The following is a 17,305-nucleotide window of genomic DNA, read 5'->3' as shown; positions in this document are numbered from 1 at the left end:
TGCTTAAAGCATCATCTCAAAAGTTCTAGTTCACGTGGAATGACTCAGGTGTTGGATGGACTAAGGAGACATGACAAGGCCGGGACTGGGCAATATTGTTGAACCTAGAATCAGCAAGATTTGGTAAAGCTGGCCTAGGAGTCGTTGTAGATTGAAAGATGCTGCCGCGCTTTGGAAACTTTTCCCCCTTCTGTGATCACGAAGGGCAGAAGAGAGAAAGTTCATTTGTATTTATTAAAGTCTTACTTTTAAAAATTGAAGTTGTCAATATTAGACTGTATACTGTAATCTTGGCCTTTGTGACTAATGGATCAGACATATATGTGTAGGTATTTTAGTAGTGATATTAGCAGTTTGTATCTGTAATACTTAGGTAATAAAACAGGTTGAAGGTAACAGCAACCAAAAGTACATATACATTTCAGATGCTTTAAAGTAATCCATTCCCCTCCCCAGTTTCCCCTTCCCCCTAGGAAGTTTGTGAAACCTATGCTACGTGTTTTCTAAGCATCATGTTTCAGATGATTAAGTGTATCAGTATATATTTAGCTGATGTTGATGAGTAGCTGTATCATAAATGTTTTAAAAGATCATATAGTCCTGGACATTTAGGGTTGACTGTGGGTGGGTGACAGGATTTGCCTTTGTGAACAGACCATTTGAACAATTACCCCAGTCCCACTTGGAAGCTCTTCTTTAGTTCCAGGTGAAAGTAATAACTAACACGCAGCTGAAGTCAGTCTGTATCATTATTTCAAGTCAGGGGATTGTCTTCTTTCAGAGAGTCAGAATATTCAGCAGAGCACATTGCAAGAGAGAGGCTTCTCTCTCTTAAGACTGCTTGTCCTGGGAGGGCCCATTGGCAGGGCTTTGTCTTACTGGGAGGAGGTCATAATGACCAGGAATATGGCTGTTCCTAGGTAGGTCGTATGGATTCTGGATATAGCTGGAGTTATGACCGAGGCCTTCTTGGACCACACTGATTGTGGGCTCTAAGGAATATAGTGAAAAATGAGTTCAGAGAACAGATTAGCTTTGGTTGTCTTGTTGGGGAGAATAGAGTTCTATTTAACGTGGTAGGGAGAGAAGCCAGGGAATCTGTGATAAATATATGAGGGGTAGGACTGGGGCTTGCTCGTGAAATGGAAAACCTAAGTGAGTGTATTACCGGAATCCCAGGCTCTGGGTCAAAACCAAGAGGTTTAGAATATCCTAGAGGTAGGCAGGCATCTTATCCACAAGCCCAGAGATATAGGTGAAATAAAGAAGGTAGAAGAGTGATTTAGAAACTTGGCAAATGTTTGTTCTGATTGTTTTCTTTTTTCAACTGGGATTTGCATCAACAATCAGTTGAAGTGAGTGTGTGTATACCCACTGACTCCCCACCCCCAATGTTTCTGCTTCATTGTAGTACTGTTTTTTTTTTTTTTTTTAAAGCACAGTTGATACGAGAATTTGATTTCCTGCATGAAAAAGGAGGGTAGTTCTGGGCAAGACAGTTCACCTTGGATTCCTTAAAAAGCAACAAAAAAAGGGTGTGTTTTCAAGACCCGGTGAGTGGAAAGGGCTTGTTTTACTTCAGATACTGCACTATTGCTCTGATTTCACTAAGTTACTTATTTGAGACACCTACCAACTTCATATATATTTTTATTAGATGTCGACAAGGATGGCATATCTGTGTACGGAGACCCCCTGTGCACAGGCGACTTCATTTCTACATAGCTGCTTTCTGGAAGCTTGCAGGTGAGGATGGGTGGGTCCTTAATTGTGGCATAAGGGTTTTCACTGCTATTCAAGGAACAAGTGCTAGAACTGCACACGGATTCTTTCATGTAATCTGTAAGGCAAGAGAGATTTCTTAGGACAGGCGAGGACATAAGACTTCATTTCAATACCAGAAACAGATTGCAGTTTATGTGCCTTCAGGATCCGAGAGCTGTCAAAGCCTATGATAATCCAAGATTCTCTTCTTAAATACGTCGGAGTGCTTGCCTAGGTGGGCAGAGTTCTTTTCATAAAGAAAGTGTTTTTGGGGGGACAGGAACATTTTTGTTTTTAGCTGTCAGTTCTAGCACCAGAAAGAGATTATTTTAAGATATCCGTAATGCGCTTTCACATCTATTACTTAATTTTTACAAAGTCTTGCAAAGATGGTTGATAGTTTGCATTTTATAGGATGAAGGCCCAGAGATGAAGTGACTTGGCTAATATCACATAAGCTAATTGGCAGCAGTGCCAAGACTTGAATGCATGCCTTGGGACTCCTTGGCCTGTTTGTTCTATCATTCTTCCTCTAAATTCTTTTTGATGACTAAGAAGCTTAGATTCAAAAAGAAGTCGGTGTGTGTTTTGGCACAGGTGTCCGCAATTTTTAGGCAGCAAACTTTGGCGGCATCCCCGCTCTTGAGAAGCTTGTGACCAGAGGTGGGGCTGACTGAGTGTAATAGAGGACTAAAAAGCACCTGGGTCTCAGGCAAGCCTTTGGAAAGTTCCTGTTTTCTAGTAAGCCTTACAACGTATCCTTTGGGGTCACTTACCTCAGTTCTTACAAATGCTAACTGAAACCTATTTGGGCAGTATCTTTTTCTGATACCAGGAGAACTGCTTCCTCTCCTGCTGCCTGTCTAGTGTATGATCCCCAAGACTTCAGGGTATGTTACGGTACAATAGGATGCAAACTGGTTTCCAAATAGGAGGCAATGGAACTGGGGCTCACAGGAGGAAGATCGTGTTTTCTTTGGGACCGGGAGTCACAGAAGGGAAGGGGAGCCCTTCCTTCAGCCTGAGACTATCAGTGCCTCTTCTAGATCATTGCAAGTGAGGCAAGACTGTTCTGATGGCCTGGAAAAAGTAGATTCTCTCATCTGGCAGCTCAGGCCCTCATTCTTCCGTGGGGATCTGCCAGCTAGGGGGTCTAGAAATAAGCATGGAGTTGCAGGGGCTTGACAGTCATGAGTGGTCTTCCGAGGTCTAAATTTCTCTAAGTGGTAGCAGATGGTGAAATTTCTATAATTCTCGGCTTTAAATTTCTGTAAGTGGTAGCAGATGGTGAAATTCTTGGACAGTCTTCCACTAGAACCATCACATGCTTTCTGCCTCCAGCTTGTGAGATTAATGAAAATGTAAAAAAAAAAAAAAAAAAAATTTAAAAAGTGATGATTGCAACTTATGGGGTGAATAGATGTACTCTTAGGTCCAGGGAGAGCAGAACACTCTAAGTGGCTGCAAGTTGAGATGTATGCCACCACTAGCAGTCTTTTCTCCAAGAACAGGTGACTGGTTGGGAGGGGATCTACTTTTCTGCTAGTAAAGGGTTCCTGAGGTTTTTTTCAGAGGGTAACATTTTCTCAATCTTGTACAAAAGTACATTGACCCATTAATTCATTCCAAGTGTTTAAAAACACCTGTGATCTAGCTTAGAGCAATAATTATTCTCTCTTCCCCTTTTATTGCTAATGAGGAAACTGAGGCTTGGAGTGAGGAAGTGACTCTCCCAGGGTCACACTGCTCATCAGTAGCAGAGCATGCTCCAGAACCAGGCTCAGAACATTTTCCATCTCAACCTGGCCCACAGGTAGAGAGGGATGTTGGCCTTGGTCCCATTGCAGATTGTGGCCTCTTTGTAGCATAGAACCCTAGAGAGGAGTAGGAGAAAACACTCTTGCTGGACAACGATCAGGCCTACTTGCTGGTAAGGGTGTCATGAAGAAAGGGGGGGTGCAGGTCCTGTGGGTCTCGGGCCACAGCCTGCCCAGAGCCACATGAAGCTGCTTCTAGTGAGTCCTTTCCTTTCCCTTTCCTTTCTATTCCTTCTTTGTTTCTTAGTAAAAGGGCTGGAAGTATGTCCAGGAACCCCACATAGTTCATCGGTCCCACTCTGGGGTCTCTGAACTCCGACAGCCAGAGAGTAAGGCAATATGACTCAGAGCTGCTTGTTGGAAGCTGAGGACTAGAATTGCTTAAAAAAGGGCTGTCTCCTGAGTGAAAAATCCCAACACCCCCACCCCCACCTCCACCTCCTCACCCAGACACATCCTTTTACTTTGGTGGCTGCCTTAGCTGAATATTTCTAAAACTTGAGGAACAGCAATAGAAAATGTAGTTAGCCTCACAGCTAATATCTTCACTCCAGTTAGGTCATTTGAAACTTGTTACATTTGTGAAGAGGGCTGGACCTGAAGGACTATGATTACTACTTCAGAAATGAGGATATTGAAGCTCATAAAGTTTGCCTAATGCTAGTAAGTAGTCAAATTAGGACTCCACCCATCTTCTCTGGTATCTAGTTAGTGTTTTTCCTCCTTCCATCTTTTACTTGTGTTCCTGTTCTGTATCTTTAAATGCAAACTATAGCTGCAACAGCTTCCTTTACCCTCAACAAGGAACACCTATCAGTGGGGTCAAGTCCTGCTGAGAGAGAAAGGCCAAGCTCTAAGCTTTTTGTGGCTATCCCATGATAATTCATCTGTGGCAGTGGGGGAGTCTTGAAGCTGTAGTTCAAAGCCTAAAAGAGCCTCAGTAAGCCAGTAATGCCCCTCTTCTCGTTTCCACTAGAAAAGTCCAGACTGCCTTCAGGTTTGGAGGTATACAGTAGTCTCCTGCTCCTCCCCAGTCCACAGGGATACTTTCCACAACCCCCAGTGGATGCATGAAACCACAAATAGTACTGAACTCTATATTTTTTCCTCTGCACACATACTTACTATAAAGTTAATTTATAAGTTACAGTAAGAGATTAACAATAGAACAATTATAACAATATAATAGATGTTATGTGAATGGGGTCTCTCTCAAAATATGTTAGCATCCTACACTCACCCTTCTTGAGATCGTGAAGTGAGGTGAATGACCTAGGCACTGGGACAGGCCACTGTTGATTGGCCTTGACCATGTGCTTCTGGATCACTGTTGACTCTAGGTAACTGAAACCATGAAAGTGAAACTGCAGATAAGTGGGACTACTGTAAATAGTTTGCTCTGCAGCAGGGGATACACCTAAGTGGATAAAAGAGAAGTTGGGATTGGGGGAGGGGATTCATTTCAAGGAGAAGCTGTATCTTCCATAAAGGGGCCAGAAGGAAGGAAAGGATGGAGAAGTGTGTGTTGAGGTGGTCGGGAGAGGGTGTTGGATAATGAAATAATCTGGATTCTATTTTTGGGAACTGGAAGGAGGAAAAGGCCAGGCTAAGCTGGAAAACTTGACACTTTAGGAAGCTGTTCTTTCTCCAGCTGAGTCATGTACCTGCCTGCCCTCGGGAGGGTGGGGTAAGGGGAAGAGTAACCAACCTCTCTACGGCACTTCCCCATCCTTTTACAGCCTCACCCTACACTGGCCGGTCCCTGCGCTTCAGGGCATTTTGCAAGGAAAGGGGAAGCATCAACCTAGGTGACCTAAGCTTTGGAGAGCCCTCCTCTGAGCCCTGTAATTAGCATCTGGGCCAAAGACTCAGCTTTATAATGCCTTGGCACTTGTTGTCTTCTAGTTCGTACCTCCCCCAACCCACACACCGCCCCATACCCTCAGTTGCTGAAGGGGCCTCGGAAATGAGCCTATACCCCTTCATTTTATAAAGGAAGCAGCAAGTCCAGAGAGGGGGAAATGACTTTCCAAGGCCATCATGTGAGTGGGATCTTAACTTTTCCTAAGAGCCTGGAAGGCTTTTAGGTTCACACTAACATCTAGGTAAAGCCAATATCTAACTCTTAGAAAACCCAGACGCTGAACATCCATTTCATCATCATCATCATCATCATCATNACTTTCCAAGGCCATCATGTGAGTGGGATCTTAACTTTTCCTAAGAGCCTGGAAGGCTTTTAGGTTCACACTAACATCTAGGTAAAGCCAATATCTAACTCTTAGAAAACCCAGACGCTGAACATCCATTTCATCATCATCATCATCATCATATTATTATTATTATTATTATTAGAAAGCCACACTGTCTTTTTTCTTCCTGGGCCCTAAGTTAGCACTCTTTTCTTCATGGAGAGACCAGGATATGGGGAGAGGAAAAAGGAGATTGCAGAGTCTGAAGGAGAACCACACTGGCTGAAGAAAGTTTTCAGGTTGTCACTGGACTCCTAACTACCTTGGAGCCCAAGGTAACTGCAAGGAGAGACGTGGAAGTTGGATTAGCAAGGAGCATACGGGTAGTTTCCCTGTGGCCCCAACAGTGGGATTCAGGATTTCAGGATCGTAAAGATGATAGAATGTACTGGGGAGGATTTCTTCTGTAGCACTTTTAAATGCCTGACAGATAAGGAATTGAACACAAAGCAGTTTGTTACAATACTATTGTGTTGAGGGGGAAAAGGGGAAGGGGAGAGATGGACAGAGGTTTAGAGGTAAAATGGGGTTGGTGCCGCAGTGTGTGTGGTGGTGTGCGACTTCAGGATGACAGTGAGTGGAGGTCTTCAGTAAGTAACAAGGGCAAGAAGGACCATTGGCTTAATGAATCAAGGCCGTAGAGGGGGCCATAGAGATGGGGCTAGTTACAACCTCATCCTTCTAACAGGTAGAAACCAACACAAAAAATAACAGTGGGGCCCTGTCAGTGCCACACAATAAGAACTAGGACTAGAATCTAAAACTCAGAGGTCAAGGTCTTTCCCATTGAGTTCAGAGAACTCAGACTCTTAACGCTTACGGTTCTCCTTTGGTGTGCCTCAGTAGTTTTAGAAAGTAATTTCATTCCTGGTATAGACTAGTTTATTAAATCTTTGAGAGTTCAGCCAGTTAGTGGGGTTTATTCCATATCTTTGGTAAATAGTTCTGTAAAGTTCCAAACTGTGACATTTCATTTTCCTCTTTTGGAATTCTCTTGTTCTGATGTGTTGGTTCCTAACAGCTGTTGGCATATTTACCTAGACAGGCTTCTTTTCTCTAATTTAAAGGATGTTTGTAGCCAAAGTGGTAAAACAAAATCTGGCTGCAAAATCTGGCCTTCCTTGCACTTAAAGGTTCAGATACATGATCCCACAAAAGAGGACTGAATGAGACCCCGCCCTCCTTAGCTTTGTTTGACATTTATGGTTGTGAGTCAAAGCAGTTACCCTAATCATAATGCACAGAACAACAAAGTGGATGGGAAAGTTGTGTGCTCATTTATTGAGGAGTTTGGGCCTGTCTGAGCTTATTCATACCTGAGTCATGCATATTTTCAGAGCTAGGAAGTCTCTTAGATCTTTGCTGCCCAATCCCCACACCTCTTTGAAAAAGAAACTGAGGTCCCAGGTCACAGTGATAAAACAGTAGAGCTTTCTTTTCTGTTTTTACCTTCACTCCTGTAATGGTGCTTGCCTCCATTTGGAGGGTTTAAGTCTATACACAGAGAACGGCCAGAATGGATGCTCCCAAGGGGGTAGGGCCCTTTGGCTGGCCAGGAGCCAAGGGGTTGACCTCTGTCCTCAGGTCGTTCTCTTGTGGTGTGGCACATCCTAACCTGTGTTCATGGAGACTTGCCCTCCCTGCTTTCTTACTTGGAACATAGTAATCACCACTATGACCCACCCCTAGCTCCCCCCACTTCTAATAACCACCAAGGGCTATAGATGACTAGCTCTTCTTGGCTAGGAAATGGTTGTGTCTTGGGTATAACTGAGGCTCACTCTGAAAGACCAGAACCAGTAATCCAGGAATCTGAGTCAGTCTAGATCAGTGGTTCTTTAAGTGGTAGTTGGGGGATATGCTGCATAAGAATATCCCAAAGTACTCATTACAAATGCAGATTCCAGGGCTCCACTCTAGATCTGCTTCAGAGTCTTGGGAAGATGGGGTGTGGACAACTGTGTAAGAAGCCTTCCAGGTGATTCTGGTGAACCGCTAGATCTGTGATATCCATTGGAATCTTTGCTGTCAGTCATCTCAGTGTGGTTGAAAATCCTAAATAGACCTCGAGAGACAAAAGGACAGCCCTATTACATTAGGACAACCTCTACAATATGCAAAAACCGCTTCCCATGTGATTTTTTTTTTTTTATTGGATACTCACGATAACCTTATTAGACAATAGGATGGGCATATTATCCTGACCTTGCAGATGAAGAAACAAGCTTCAGAGAGCTCTCAGTCTAAGGTCACAATTAATATTTGACAGAGTAAGAAGTGACATAATTTCTATTTCACACATTCTGTTACTTAAATGTAGGGCCTAAGCCCAGGGCAGGACCTGACCTTCATCTTTGGCTTCACCAACGGACTTACTAGTAGGATGATTGAACTTGCAATTCTCATGTGCTAGGGCTTAGTCCTGACTTTCCCGCCTTCAGGGGCAGAGATCTCAAGGGTGGAGTGCCATACAGTATTAACACTGGGTATTATTTTCATTCCTTGTGCCCCAGGAAGCCAGCAGGTGTAGGGTGGCCTTCCTCACCAGCACAACAACAGGAGGCCTCTGGGGCAAGTAGATTGACTTTATTTCAGATTTTATAATCAATTTAACTCCTACTAATTGGTTGGATAATGACATTCTACATTTCTGAAGACATTTAGTTGGCATCTATAAAAAACCCACAAGCGCTTGCTAAGCAGGTGCAACTTAAATCGAAATATAAATTCATTATTATTATGATTGCTCCTCCTGAGCAGAGCTACCCAGCAGCCCCAGGTCCTGTGGTCTTGTTACTTTTTTGGGGAATGAGGGGAAGAGATGTGCGCAGTGTCTCTGGTAGAATTCCTGGTCATGTCAGATCTGCACTCCTTATCTTGCTAAGCCCTTTCTAATGGGACGTCAGGATTGGATACTCTACCTTTGAAGCCTTTGTCCATAATGTATGTGTTCTGACGTCTGTCCATTCCACAAGCACCTGCATTAAAATGGTGTAAAGAAAGAAAAGTGGGGTGCATGAGGTTTACTTGGACTGCATGCATTTTTTACTTTAGTTTTTTCTTGCCTTTGTTTTTTTTCCTCCCCTACCCATAAAATTTGCTCTTTAGTGCTAGAAAATTATTCTGGGTTTAATCTACACTAAATCGTTTTGACCAGGCAGGAATTCTTACGGGGCTCAGAAGCACTAGCAGTGAGCTACAGCGCCCCCTGGCATATGCAGCACTCCTCCTCTTTAACCTTCACTGTGAGGTCATCAGAGGCCCTTCTCAGGACACTTGCAGTCACTGTAGGTGAAGTTTCAAGCTCCAGACTGACAGGATCAGGAATGAATCAGAACCAGTTCTTAGCCTGGGGAAGGGGTGTATGACATTCCAAATCCCAGTTCTGTTGGATTTTTGAATGAGGTTGAAGACTGTTTCTTACCTCTCAGCTCTGGTCCTGCCTCCTCTCCTGGATCCGAAGCCCAGCTGAGGGGAGCCAGAGAGGGAGGTGGACTGGTGGCTGAGATTCTTGATTAGTTATCTTTCCAGCATGTATAGTCATTCCAATCCATAGTCTGCTCTTTGTTATCCATTTTTGGAGGTGTACCATTTGCACAAAACAGAATTGTCTTTGACAAGTATTACCAGTGTTTTCAATCTGAAGGAGTTTTCTCCCTTTTGGCTGTCACACTTTATCCAGCTCTTGCAGTACATAGTCCTTAGCCATAGCCAGAGGCAGGACATAAAACTTTAGGGACCAAGCTGAGGTTCTTTGTTGCTAGTGATACCAGAAAAGAAGCTATCTGGCATTTTTAGGTTGAGACTGTAATGACTCTGGTAATTATTTTCAGCTTTTAATGGAGTCATTGTTTCTTAGCACTTAACTGAGGACACAATACCAGGCAAAAAGGCATGCAGCACGTAATGACTAAAATACTGTTTGACTCCACTTGACTCTTCTTTGTGTCGGAAACTGCAGACCAACTCCCTGCTGTTTGGATACATCCCTATACCATACCTCCTCCACAGAGTTCCTAAGTTGAATTTGTGGGAATCTATTCTTGCCTGCCTGCCCGCCTTCCATACATTACTGAGTGATAGGACCAAACCATTCCAGGTTTCCCCATAGGTTGCTGCTGTTCTAAAGGGCCTATAGGTACCTGTGCCCTTCAGAAACATGACTTATAATCTGTATCCCTGGCATCAGTTCTGCTCTTTATACCAGACAAGGGCTTCCTACACCCACTGTGAGGGAGGGAGGCTAGGCTGTTAACTTTTACCTTTTCTAGAGCAGGAAACGGGGGCCCACAGAAGGACAGTGACTTAACCGACACAAAAACTAGGACCCAGATCTCTGTAAATATTTTTTCCCATTGGCCACCAGCCTGCCCTAGTGTAAACCAAAAAATGATAGCATGTGGTGGTTCTGGCTACACTAGTTGAAGAGTGAGATCTGTAAAGCAGGGAGAAATCTGGGCTGAGCCCAGAGGATGCTCCCTTGTGGAAAGAGATACAGGGTGGTGGGGGTGGGGATCAGGTAGATTGGGAAGGTTGTATTTGGTGGGGTTACTGAAAACCCTAGGTATGGCTGAGGAGCTCCACAGCCAAGAGCACAGCCTCCTAGGTATAGACTCCGAGTCTTTGCAGGCCGTGGCTGCTCAGTAGGCAGATGAATTCAGAACCTTTGCTCTTCTTAGTGCTCCTGCACCCAGGGACCTGCAGGGGTTGGCAGAGCTTCATTTCCTTGCGCTCTAGAAACCAGCTGGAGCCTGAGGCTTGTCCAATATGCTAAGGCCCTGCCCTCGAGGGGCCACTTTGTAGGGAGGCTACATTCTCTGTTGATCCTTTCTGTAACTCCTACCCACATCCTCCCATAGCAGGACTGACTTTGCAAGTCTCATTTTTTTCATCTTGCCCTAGCTACCAGCTTTGGGTCTAAAACAGAGCAGAGCGGATGTCGGCTGACACCTCCTTCCCCAGCCTCTCCAGATGACAGCCCTACCCTATGATCTTGGAGAGTGTGGCCTAAGCCACCGGTGGGTCTGGAGTCTTTCCCTGTAGGACACTGGGCTTTTTGGCCAGAGAGCCAATTCTCTGTCACCCACACCCACAGGGCCCAGAGAACCCCAGAGGTGCCCCCATCCTCAAGTTAGTTCTCAATGGTTTGGGGCTGTATTCTGTGGTTTATAGGCAGTATAATTATGATGTGTCCCCTTCACCTAATACCCAGTCACAGTTTGTCCACATGCACTGACATGATGGGAACAGAAGGGGTGATGGGGGATGGATCCAGGCAGGCTTCCTTTACATAGGGGTTTGGGCTTGTAGACTAACCACGTTGGGAGGGCAGCCCAACAGGGAGAGATCTGGGGTCATGGTGGGGGGCGGGGTAAGTCAGGGGCAGGAATGGGTAGGGCAGGTGCTGGGTCTGGTCTGGTCGGAGAGCCTCGGGGGGGCCCAGGGGTAGAAGGTAGGGCTGGGGGTCTAACCTGGTGAGTGTGGCTCAGCGGGGCGGCTGAGGTGTCTAAGTTCAATGTAGAAGTCCTCGGGCGGGTACCTGGCCTCCAGGGCACTGATCTGGAAATGGGAGTCTAGTGAGAGGAATGACAGGGAGGAGCCATTATTCCCAGGGCCCTGGTATGGCAGGGTGGGGAGTACAGAGGGGGGGAGGGCCAGGGTGGGACAGGCTGGAAGGAATTAGGACCCCTGTGTATAGTAGCCAAAGGGGCTAGGGCCAGGGGGATCTGCTAGAGTTGAGGCCATCTACCTTCCCCACTCCCATCCCCCTATAGGAAATGGCGCCCACCAGGACACTGGGGCAGAGGAAGCAGCCCTTGAAAAGAAGTACCTTGGTCAGGCCTGCCTCAGGCAAGGGTCCCTTTCCCAGATGGTGAGTGCATCTTTTGCCTGCATCTGGAAGTCCCACATCCAGGCCCTAGCTGTCTCCGTTGTGGTCCCTGGGTCATAGCCACCCTCCCCGGATAGAGAAATAAAGGGCATTCTGGGCTTCCTTTGCTTATGAGAGCTGAAACAAAGGCTTGGATTTCCTCCTCCACCCCTTCTCCCTGGGGAACCCATCTCAGGATTCACTTAACCTTCTCCCTTGGAGCTAGAACAGGGCCCATTTCCAGGTGGAAAAAGGAGAACAGGTGGGGGCATGATGGCAGGGGACCAGACTCAAACCACTACTGACCTAACACGTTCACAAAGCTGTAGGGGGTCCAGCCTGCTGTTTCTCTGTCAAGGGACTTGTTACTGAGCTGTTTGGAGAGTAGGAGAGCAAGTTAATCCCTTTGCTCCCAAGGTGCCCCTGCCCAGCCTTCACTTTGCCCAGCCTTGTGCACCCACCCCTTTGATGATCCTCACCCACCTATGTCTTAGATCGTTGAGGGTAAGGAAGAGCTACGTGTAACATGGCATGGCCAAGACCAGTGGGAGCAGAAGCTGCCCCCTTCTAAGCTGTCTGGCTGAGGTTGTAGGGTTTGTGGCCCTTAGGACAAAGTAGGGCAGGGTCACCCCAGAGCCAAGAACTGGCCAGAGCCTAGCTGGCTCTGACAGGGGAAGAAGGGCAGGTTGGTGGGGCTGGGCTGTAGGAGAACAGGCTCTGGCAGTGTCTCAAATGCAACAACGAGGCCATTTTCAGTACAAAGGGAGGTGTTGAGATTGCGACATGACTGTCACCTCTGCTACCTGGCTGTGTGTGAGTCTCCCGTTTGTGTGAGCAAGGTAAAGCCTCAGCTTTGGCATCATTTTTGCCTCTAACTTGCTGTAGCCTTGATGTGGCTCTAGTTAATCAAGGACCTTGCACTAAGAAAATCCGGATTCCTTTCCTTCAGCTTCCACCTCTGCAGTTAAGCCTAAAGCAGAAGCTAGGAATTAAGAGTCCAAGCTGAGGAGGGGAAAGAAGGGCCAAAGCCATGGGGCTGATGGCTACAGACTTTGGTAATGGGCCTCAAGGAACCCTGCATACAGCACTCCCATTTCATAGGAAAACGGAGGCTGAGAGCCTGTGGAAGAAAGTGGCCTTGGTGCTGGCTTGACAGTGGTGGCTATTGGGGTTGAATAGTGTCTGTGTTATTGTTAAGCGGTTCAAGCTGTGTTGCTACCAGGTCTGAGGACTGGTGGACATTTTCTGTGGGCCAGACAGGGAGAAAGGATTCCCAGAGCTGTAGGGCAGAGGCTTAGAATATGAAAACCGCTTCTGTCCATGTTCCTCACACACGAAAGATGGTCCAGGAAGCCAGGAGGCCTGGCATTGCCTTCTTAATGGTCCTATTGTATGTATTCATGTGCAGTTGTGTATGTGTGTGTGCGTGTGCACATGTGTGCACATGGTTAGGTGGGTGTCAGGAGGGGTGCAGCACGAGCCTCTTCTCCATTTCCGAACCTTCCCCTCTGCCCAGTATGGGTCCTGGCGCACCAGGGGGGCTCCCTACACATGTACACATGTGTGCTGAGACATCCTTACCCAAGGCCCTGTGACTGTAGGAGGAGGTCTTGCCATCAGCCAGGGTTATGCTGGGAGCTGTGAAGGGAGGGCCCTGTCGAGGGTGGTGCACGCCTGCCCTTGAAGGCCTGTAGGACGCACTGTCAGTGGGAACGTTTGCCATGGCTGATGTTTGGGTTTCACATCCTGTGTGTTGGTTCTGATTGCAAAAAATGGTCGTGGGGATGTAGTGAGAACGTGTATGCCAGATACAAGGACATCAGGGGTACCCACCCGAGTAACAGCGGTTAGGCTCTAAGGTGCTGGCTGCACGCAGTGTCGGAAATGGACTATAGTGATCGGTGGTAGGTGGTGTAGCGTCTCGTGTTTTGACTACATGTCTTACATGACAAAAGTGACAAGGAGACTACACATGATTACATGGTGATCACATGGGTTGGTGCCAGCTCCGTACGCATGGGTGTGGGGATATACATCCTGTTGAATGATGCTGTAGGTGGGTGACATGTGATGTCTGCTGGTTCCATGGCACTTGTTGGTTCCGTGTAACCTGCTGGCTTCCTGTCCTGTGCTTCAGAGTGTTTACGTGTCCCATGGATCACAGGGCTGTGTTTAATGTACTGGCAGTTGGTTCCACATGGACCTTGCAGGTGGGGTGCAGTTCCTTCCTTGGAGAGAGGTGAGGGCTCATCGGGAGGACAGTGGGTGGGGTCTGGGGAGTCAGGGGCCCGGTACCTTGGTGGGGCTGTTCCTGTCCAGAGTGCTGGCCTGGCTGGTGGCAGGCCCCCCGCATGCCAGTGCGTGGTAGCTGGAATTGGAAAAGCACTGGGCATGGCTGCTACTTTGAGACAAATCTGGGAAGAGAACAAGGTGCCATACCATCATACTGCTGCCCCTGGCATCCGACACCCCAATACTAACACGGGGGCTGGGCAGCCTCAAAAGTGGTCTGCAAAGAGAGACTGCTAAGTCCCCATCCCCCAAGTTTTCTGGCTTCCACTCTGCCCTCAGAAGTCTGTAGAGCCTGATTTGCCTCTTCCTTCATGGTGTCCCTCCCTGCAGGATGCAGGATGGGCTTGCCAGTGTGCAGGGTGGCACCAGCAGCTAGAGCAGGGATGAAGAGTGCTGGCTTGCACAGCGTCACAGGTCCCTTTGTTGCTACACAGTGCTGTGCTGACCCTCCCCTGCCTCCCTCCAGTTATGTCCCAGAAGTGAGGCCATAAAGGGAACCCCTCTCCTCTTAGCCCCAGCCCTGCCCCTCTTGTGGATTCCAGCACCCCTCCACAGTGTTGGGGAACTCCGGTGGAGTGGTGTGGGAAAACCAGCCAGACTCATGATAGTCATAGAAGAAAATCCCCACATCACCGCTACGGGCTTGGGATTTCATCAGGGGATATTTGCTTTGGCTGAAACCCAGGGAGGCATGCAGGCTAAGAGCTTTCTGAAGGTGGGGTCTGCACCTGGGCCACCCTTGTCTCCCCCACAGCATCTAGCATCGAGTGGGCACATGGTGGGTAATGCTTAGCAGGAAAGGGCTGAGGTGATCTTGGTTTTTTAAATCCAAGATGCAGGAGGCTGCAGGCCAGCCCTAAGTTTGGAGGCAGCTGAAGGGAGGGTCATCCTTGTGCTCACGGAGACAGGCCCAGCCTCCTGTGGCCCAGGGCTATGGGCAATTTCAGAGCATTTTGACCTCTATCCCTTAACTAAATATGAAGCAAAAAGCCTCATTTCTAAGGCAGCAGCCCAGGGTTCAGGAGACGGGGAGGATCTGGCCCAAAAGCCCCACCTCCACCCCATTCAGACTCTAGATAGAATGCCCAGTGGAGAGGTTACCACATTTGTGGACCCCCTGGGTCACTGCCCAAACTTTCAGACTCTCCCCCTACCGCAAGCCAGGCACCATCCCCTTCCACTTCTAACTCTGGGAACGGGGAGGGAGGGTTGCTCTGAGGCCTTCACCAAGGAAGCAAAAATGGAACAAGGCTTGGACACAGTCCCAGGGTCAGTTTCTTGAGGTGGCTCAGGCAGTGGGCTCGAGAGGGGTTCCCTTGGAGAGTTTAAGAAAGTTTCTGTTTAGTGCAGGTGTTACTGTGGCCATAGCCTGATGAGAAAGATGGGAAGCTCTGGGGAGATGGAAGGAAGTTCCTAATCATAGCTGCTTCGAGCTGGGCACTCAGGAAATGACATTCCCATAATACCCCGTTTCCAGGAGCATCTCACCATCCAGCCCCTTCAGGCGATCCTGCAAGCACGACCACCCACCTTCAGCAATCAACCTGGGTGTCCCCAAGGATACCATGCGGCTCTTCCTGGGGTGTGTGTGCGTGTGTGTGTGAGCAGGGGTGGGACAGGTGATGCTGGGGGCATAGCCTTTACCTGAGAGCGAGTAGTCTGTGCTGGTCATCCTCATGGCTGGCGTGTAGGAGACACGGGGAGCCAGGTCACGGCCTTTTTCTTTCTGTCGCCGCCGGCACCAGGCAAACAGGCCCAGCAGCACCACAATGAGGAACAACAGGAGAACGATGCCTGTGACCGCGCCCACTGAGTGCCGCTCTGCACCCAGCGCCGGGCTGATCTTGGTGTAGGGATTCAGCTCCTCCATCATGAGGGCAGCTGCGGATGGAGGGAGGAACCGAGTCTGGGGGAGCCCTGCTTCCTCTTCAGATCTTGGCCTAGGGCCTAGACTCTTCTAATGTTAGGAGACCTGGCTTCTGGTCTTTGGCCCTATTCTTTGTTCCCTGTGTGAGCCTGTCCCTCACTGTGCCTGTTTTCTTTAACTGTCTCCAGGGGATGGAGTGCCAGGGCATGACAAAGAGCATGTGATCGTGGATGGCAAATAAAATAAATGTTTACTGAGTACTTTGTTCTAAAAATGAGTTACAGATATTAACTCATTTTATCTTCCCAGCAGCCGTAGAAGCAAGGACTAATTATTTCCCTTTCAAAGATGAAGAAACAGAGTCACCAAAAGGTTGGATAACTTGCTCAAGATCCTATAACCAGTAATTGGTAAAGTCCAGTTTCTCCGGAGTTGGGAAGAATTGAACCGACTGCATCTCCCTGCGTACCAGCTTTGTGACTCTGAGTCCTCAGTTTGCCCATTTTGCAACATGGGGACAATAATCTCACCCTCCCCCGGGAACTGTGAGCGCCATAGTGGCAATGAAAGTGTGCCAGTGTGCCCGATTACCACCCACAAAACCCCTCTTGATGATACATGAATGGGCTAACTCTCCAGACTGCTGCTAAGCCCACGGTGGGGGCAGCAGAGTCTAGACTTTTCCCTGGCTATCAGCAACTGGTTGAATGGAGCCAGTCAGCATCCTCGGGGAGATAAGGTGCTGCATCATCATTCTCTGTGATAGACCATCAGAATGCAATAGAAATGTCTTTTGGCCCCCTTTCTGTTATGTGGATAATTGAGAGCCCACTCTCATTCCCCATCTCTCACAGACAACAGTATATTATGTGCAGCACATCACAAAGGGTTTTTATATATACAGAGTGACTTATCAAGCGCCTGCTGCTGTGCCGGGCACTGTGCTGAGTCCTCCACTCCTATCATCTCGACCTGGTCCTCATCACTGTACTGTGGGGTGTCATCTGACTACAGGGCTGGAGCCAAGGTGGAGCCCCTTTGGATTCCCCAGCCCTCAACAGAACCTCGTGTTATGTTGGAAGACCAGGAACAATCTACCCTTCCTACTTGGCATGTGGAAGAAGCCCAGTAAGATGGAATGACCTGTCCAGTATGCCCGGCAGGTAACGGCAGAAGCAGAACTTGGCATATCTTCGCTTGTCTGGTGGCCATTCCACAGGACTAGCTCGTGGTTGCCCTTGTATGGCTCGCAGGAAACTTGCCACGGAATAGCATGGGGAAGCCACGATGGAGAGGTTCCCACTCCATCTCCCTCCCCCTCTGCAACCCACCCAACCCCTGCTCTTCCAACAGTGAATAAACTGAAGTCACAAACTGTCCTTCTAACATCCAGTTGTTCCACTGGACTCTCCCTAGATTCTGTCTCCATGGGGTCCTTCCGGAG

General features: G+C 47.9%; 1 protein-coding gene and 1 long non-coding RNA gene across 5 annotated transcripts in view; one reads left to right on the top strand and one right to left on the bottom strand.

Annotated features, from left to right (window-relative positions):
* The first annotated feature begins 149 nt into the window (after nucleotides 1-149).
* Nucleotides 150-17,228, top strand: LOC144217381 (uncharacterized). 2 transcript variants are annotated; one of them, XR_013330895.1, is made up of 3 exons: nucleotides 150-1,553; nucleotides 1,658-1,746; nucleotides 16,174-17,228. It is a non-coding gene; the product is annotated as an uncharacterized LOC144217381 (long non-coding RNA). The 2 variants fall into 2 exon arrangements; XR_013330897.1 differs by having other exon boundaries at nucleotides 16,171-17,228.
* Nucleotides 832-17,305, bottom strand: part of MEGF11 (multiple EGF like domains 11) — a 229,976-nt gene continuing 213,502 nt past the window's right edge. Inside the window, exons 19-26 of one of the 3 annotated variants that reach the window (XM_077746910.1) lie at nucleotides 15,639-15,875; nucleotides 13,998-14,116; nucleotides 12,009-12,075; nucleotides 11,622-11,728; nucleotides 11,305-11,392; nucleotides 8,755-8,811; nucleotides 1,634-1,840; nucleotides 832-992 (exon numbers count right to left, since the gene is read on the bottom strand). In XM_077746910.1, the coding sequence (XP_077603036.1) occupies nucleotides 832-992; nucleotides 1,634-1,840; nucleotides 8,755-8,811; nucleotides 11,305-11,392; nucleotides 11,622-11,728; nucleotides 12,009-12,075; nucleotides 13,998-14,116; nucleotides 15,639-15,875 (1,043 nt within the window). Of the gene's footprint in view, nucleotides 993-1,633; nucleotides 1,841-8,754; nucleotides 8,812-11,304; nucleotides 11,407-11,621; nucleotides 11,729-12,008; nucleotides 12,076-13,997; nucleotides 14,117-15,638; nucleotides 15,876-17,305 lie in introns of all 3 variants that reach the window. The other 2 variants (XM_077746911.1, XM_077746912.1) reach the window with 2 other exon arrangements.

The sequence above is a fragment of the Crocuta crocuta genome, unplaced genomic scaffold (genome assembly GCF_008692635.1).
Source record: "Crocuta crocuta isolate KB4526 unplaced genomic scaffold, BGI_CrCroc_1.0 scaffold130, whole genome shotgun sequence".
In the NCBI taxonomy this organism is placed as follows: domain Eukaryota; kingdom Metazoa; phylum Chordata; class Mammalia; order Carnivora; family Hyaenidae; genus Crocuta; species Crocuta crocuta.
This window is presented reverse-complemented; position numbering and strand designations above follow the sequence as displayed.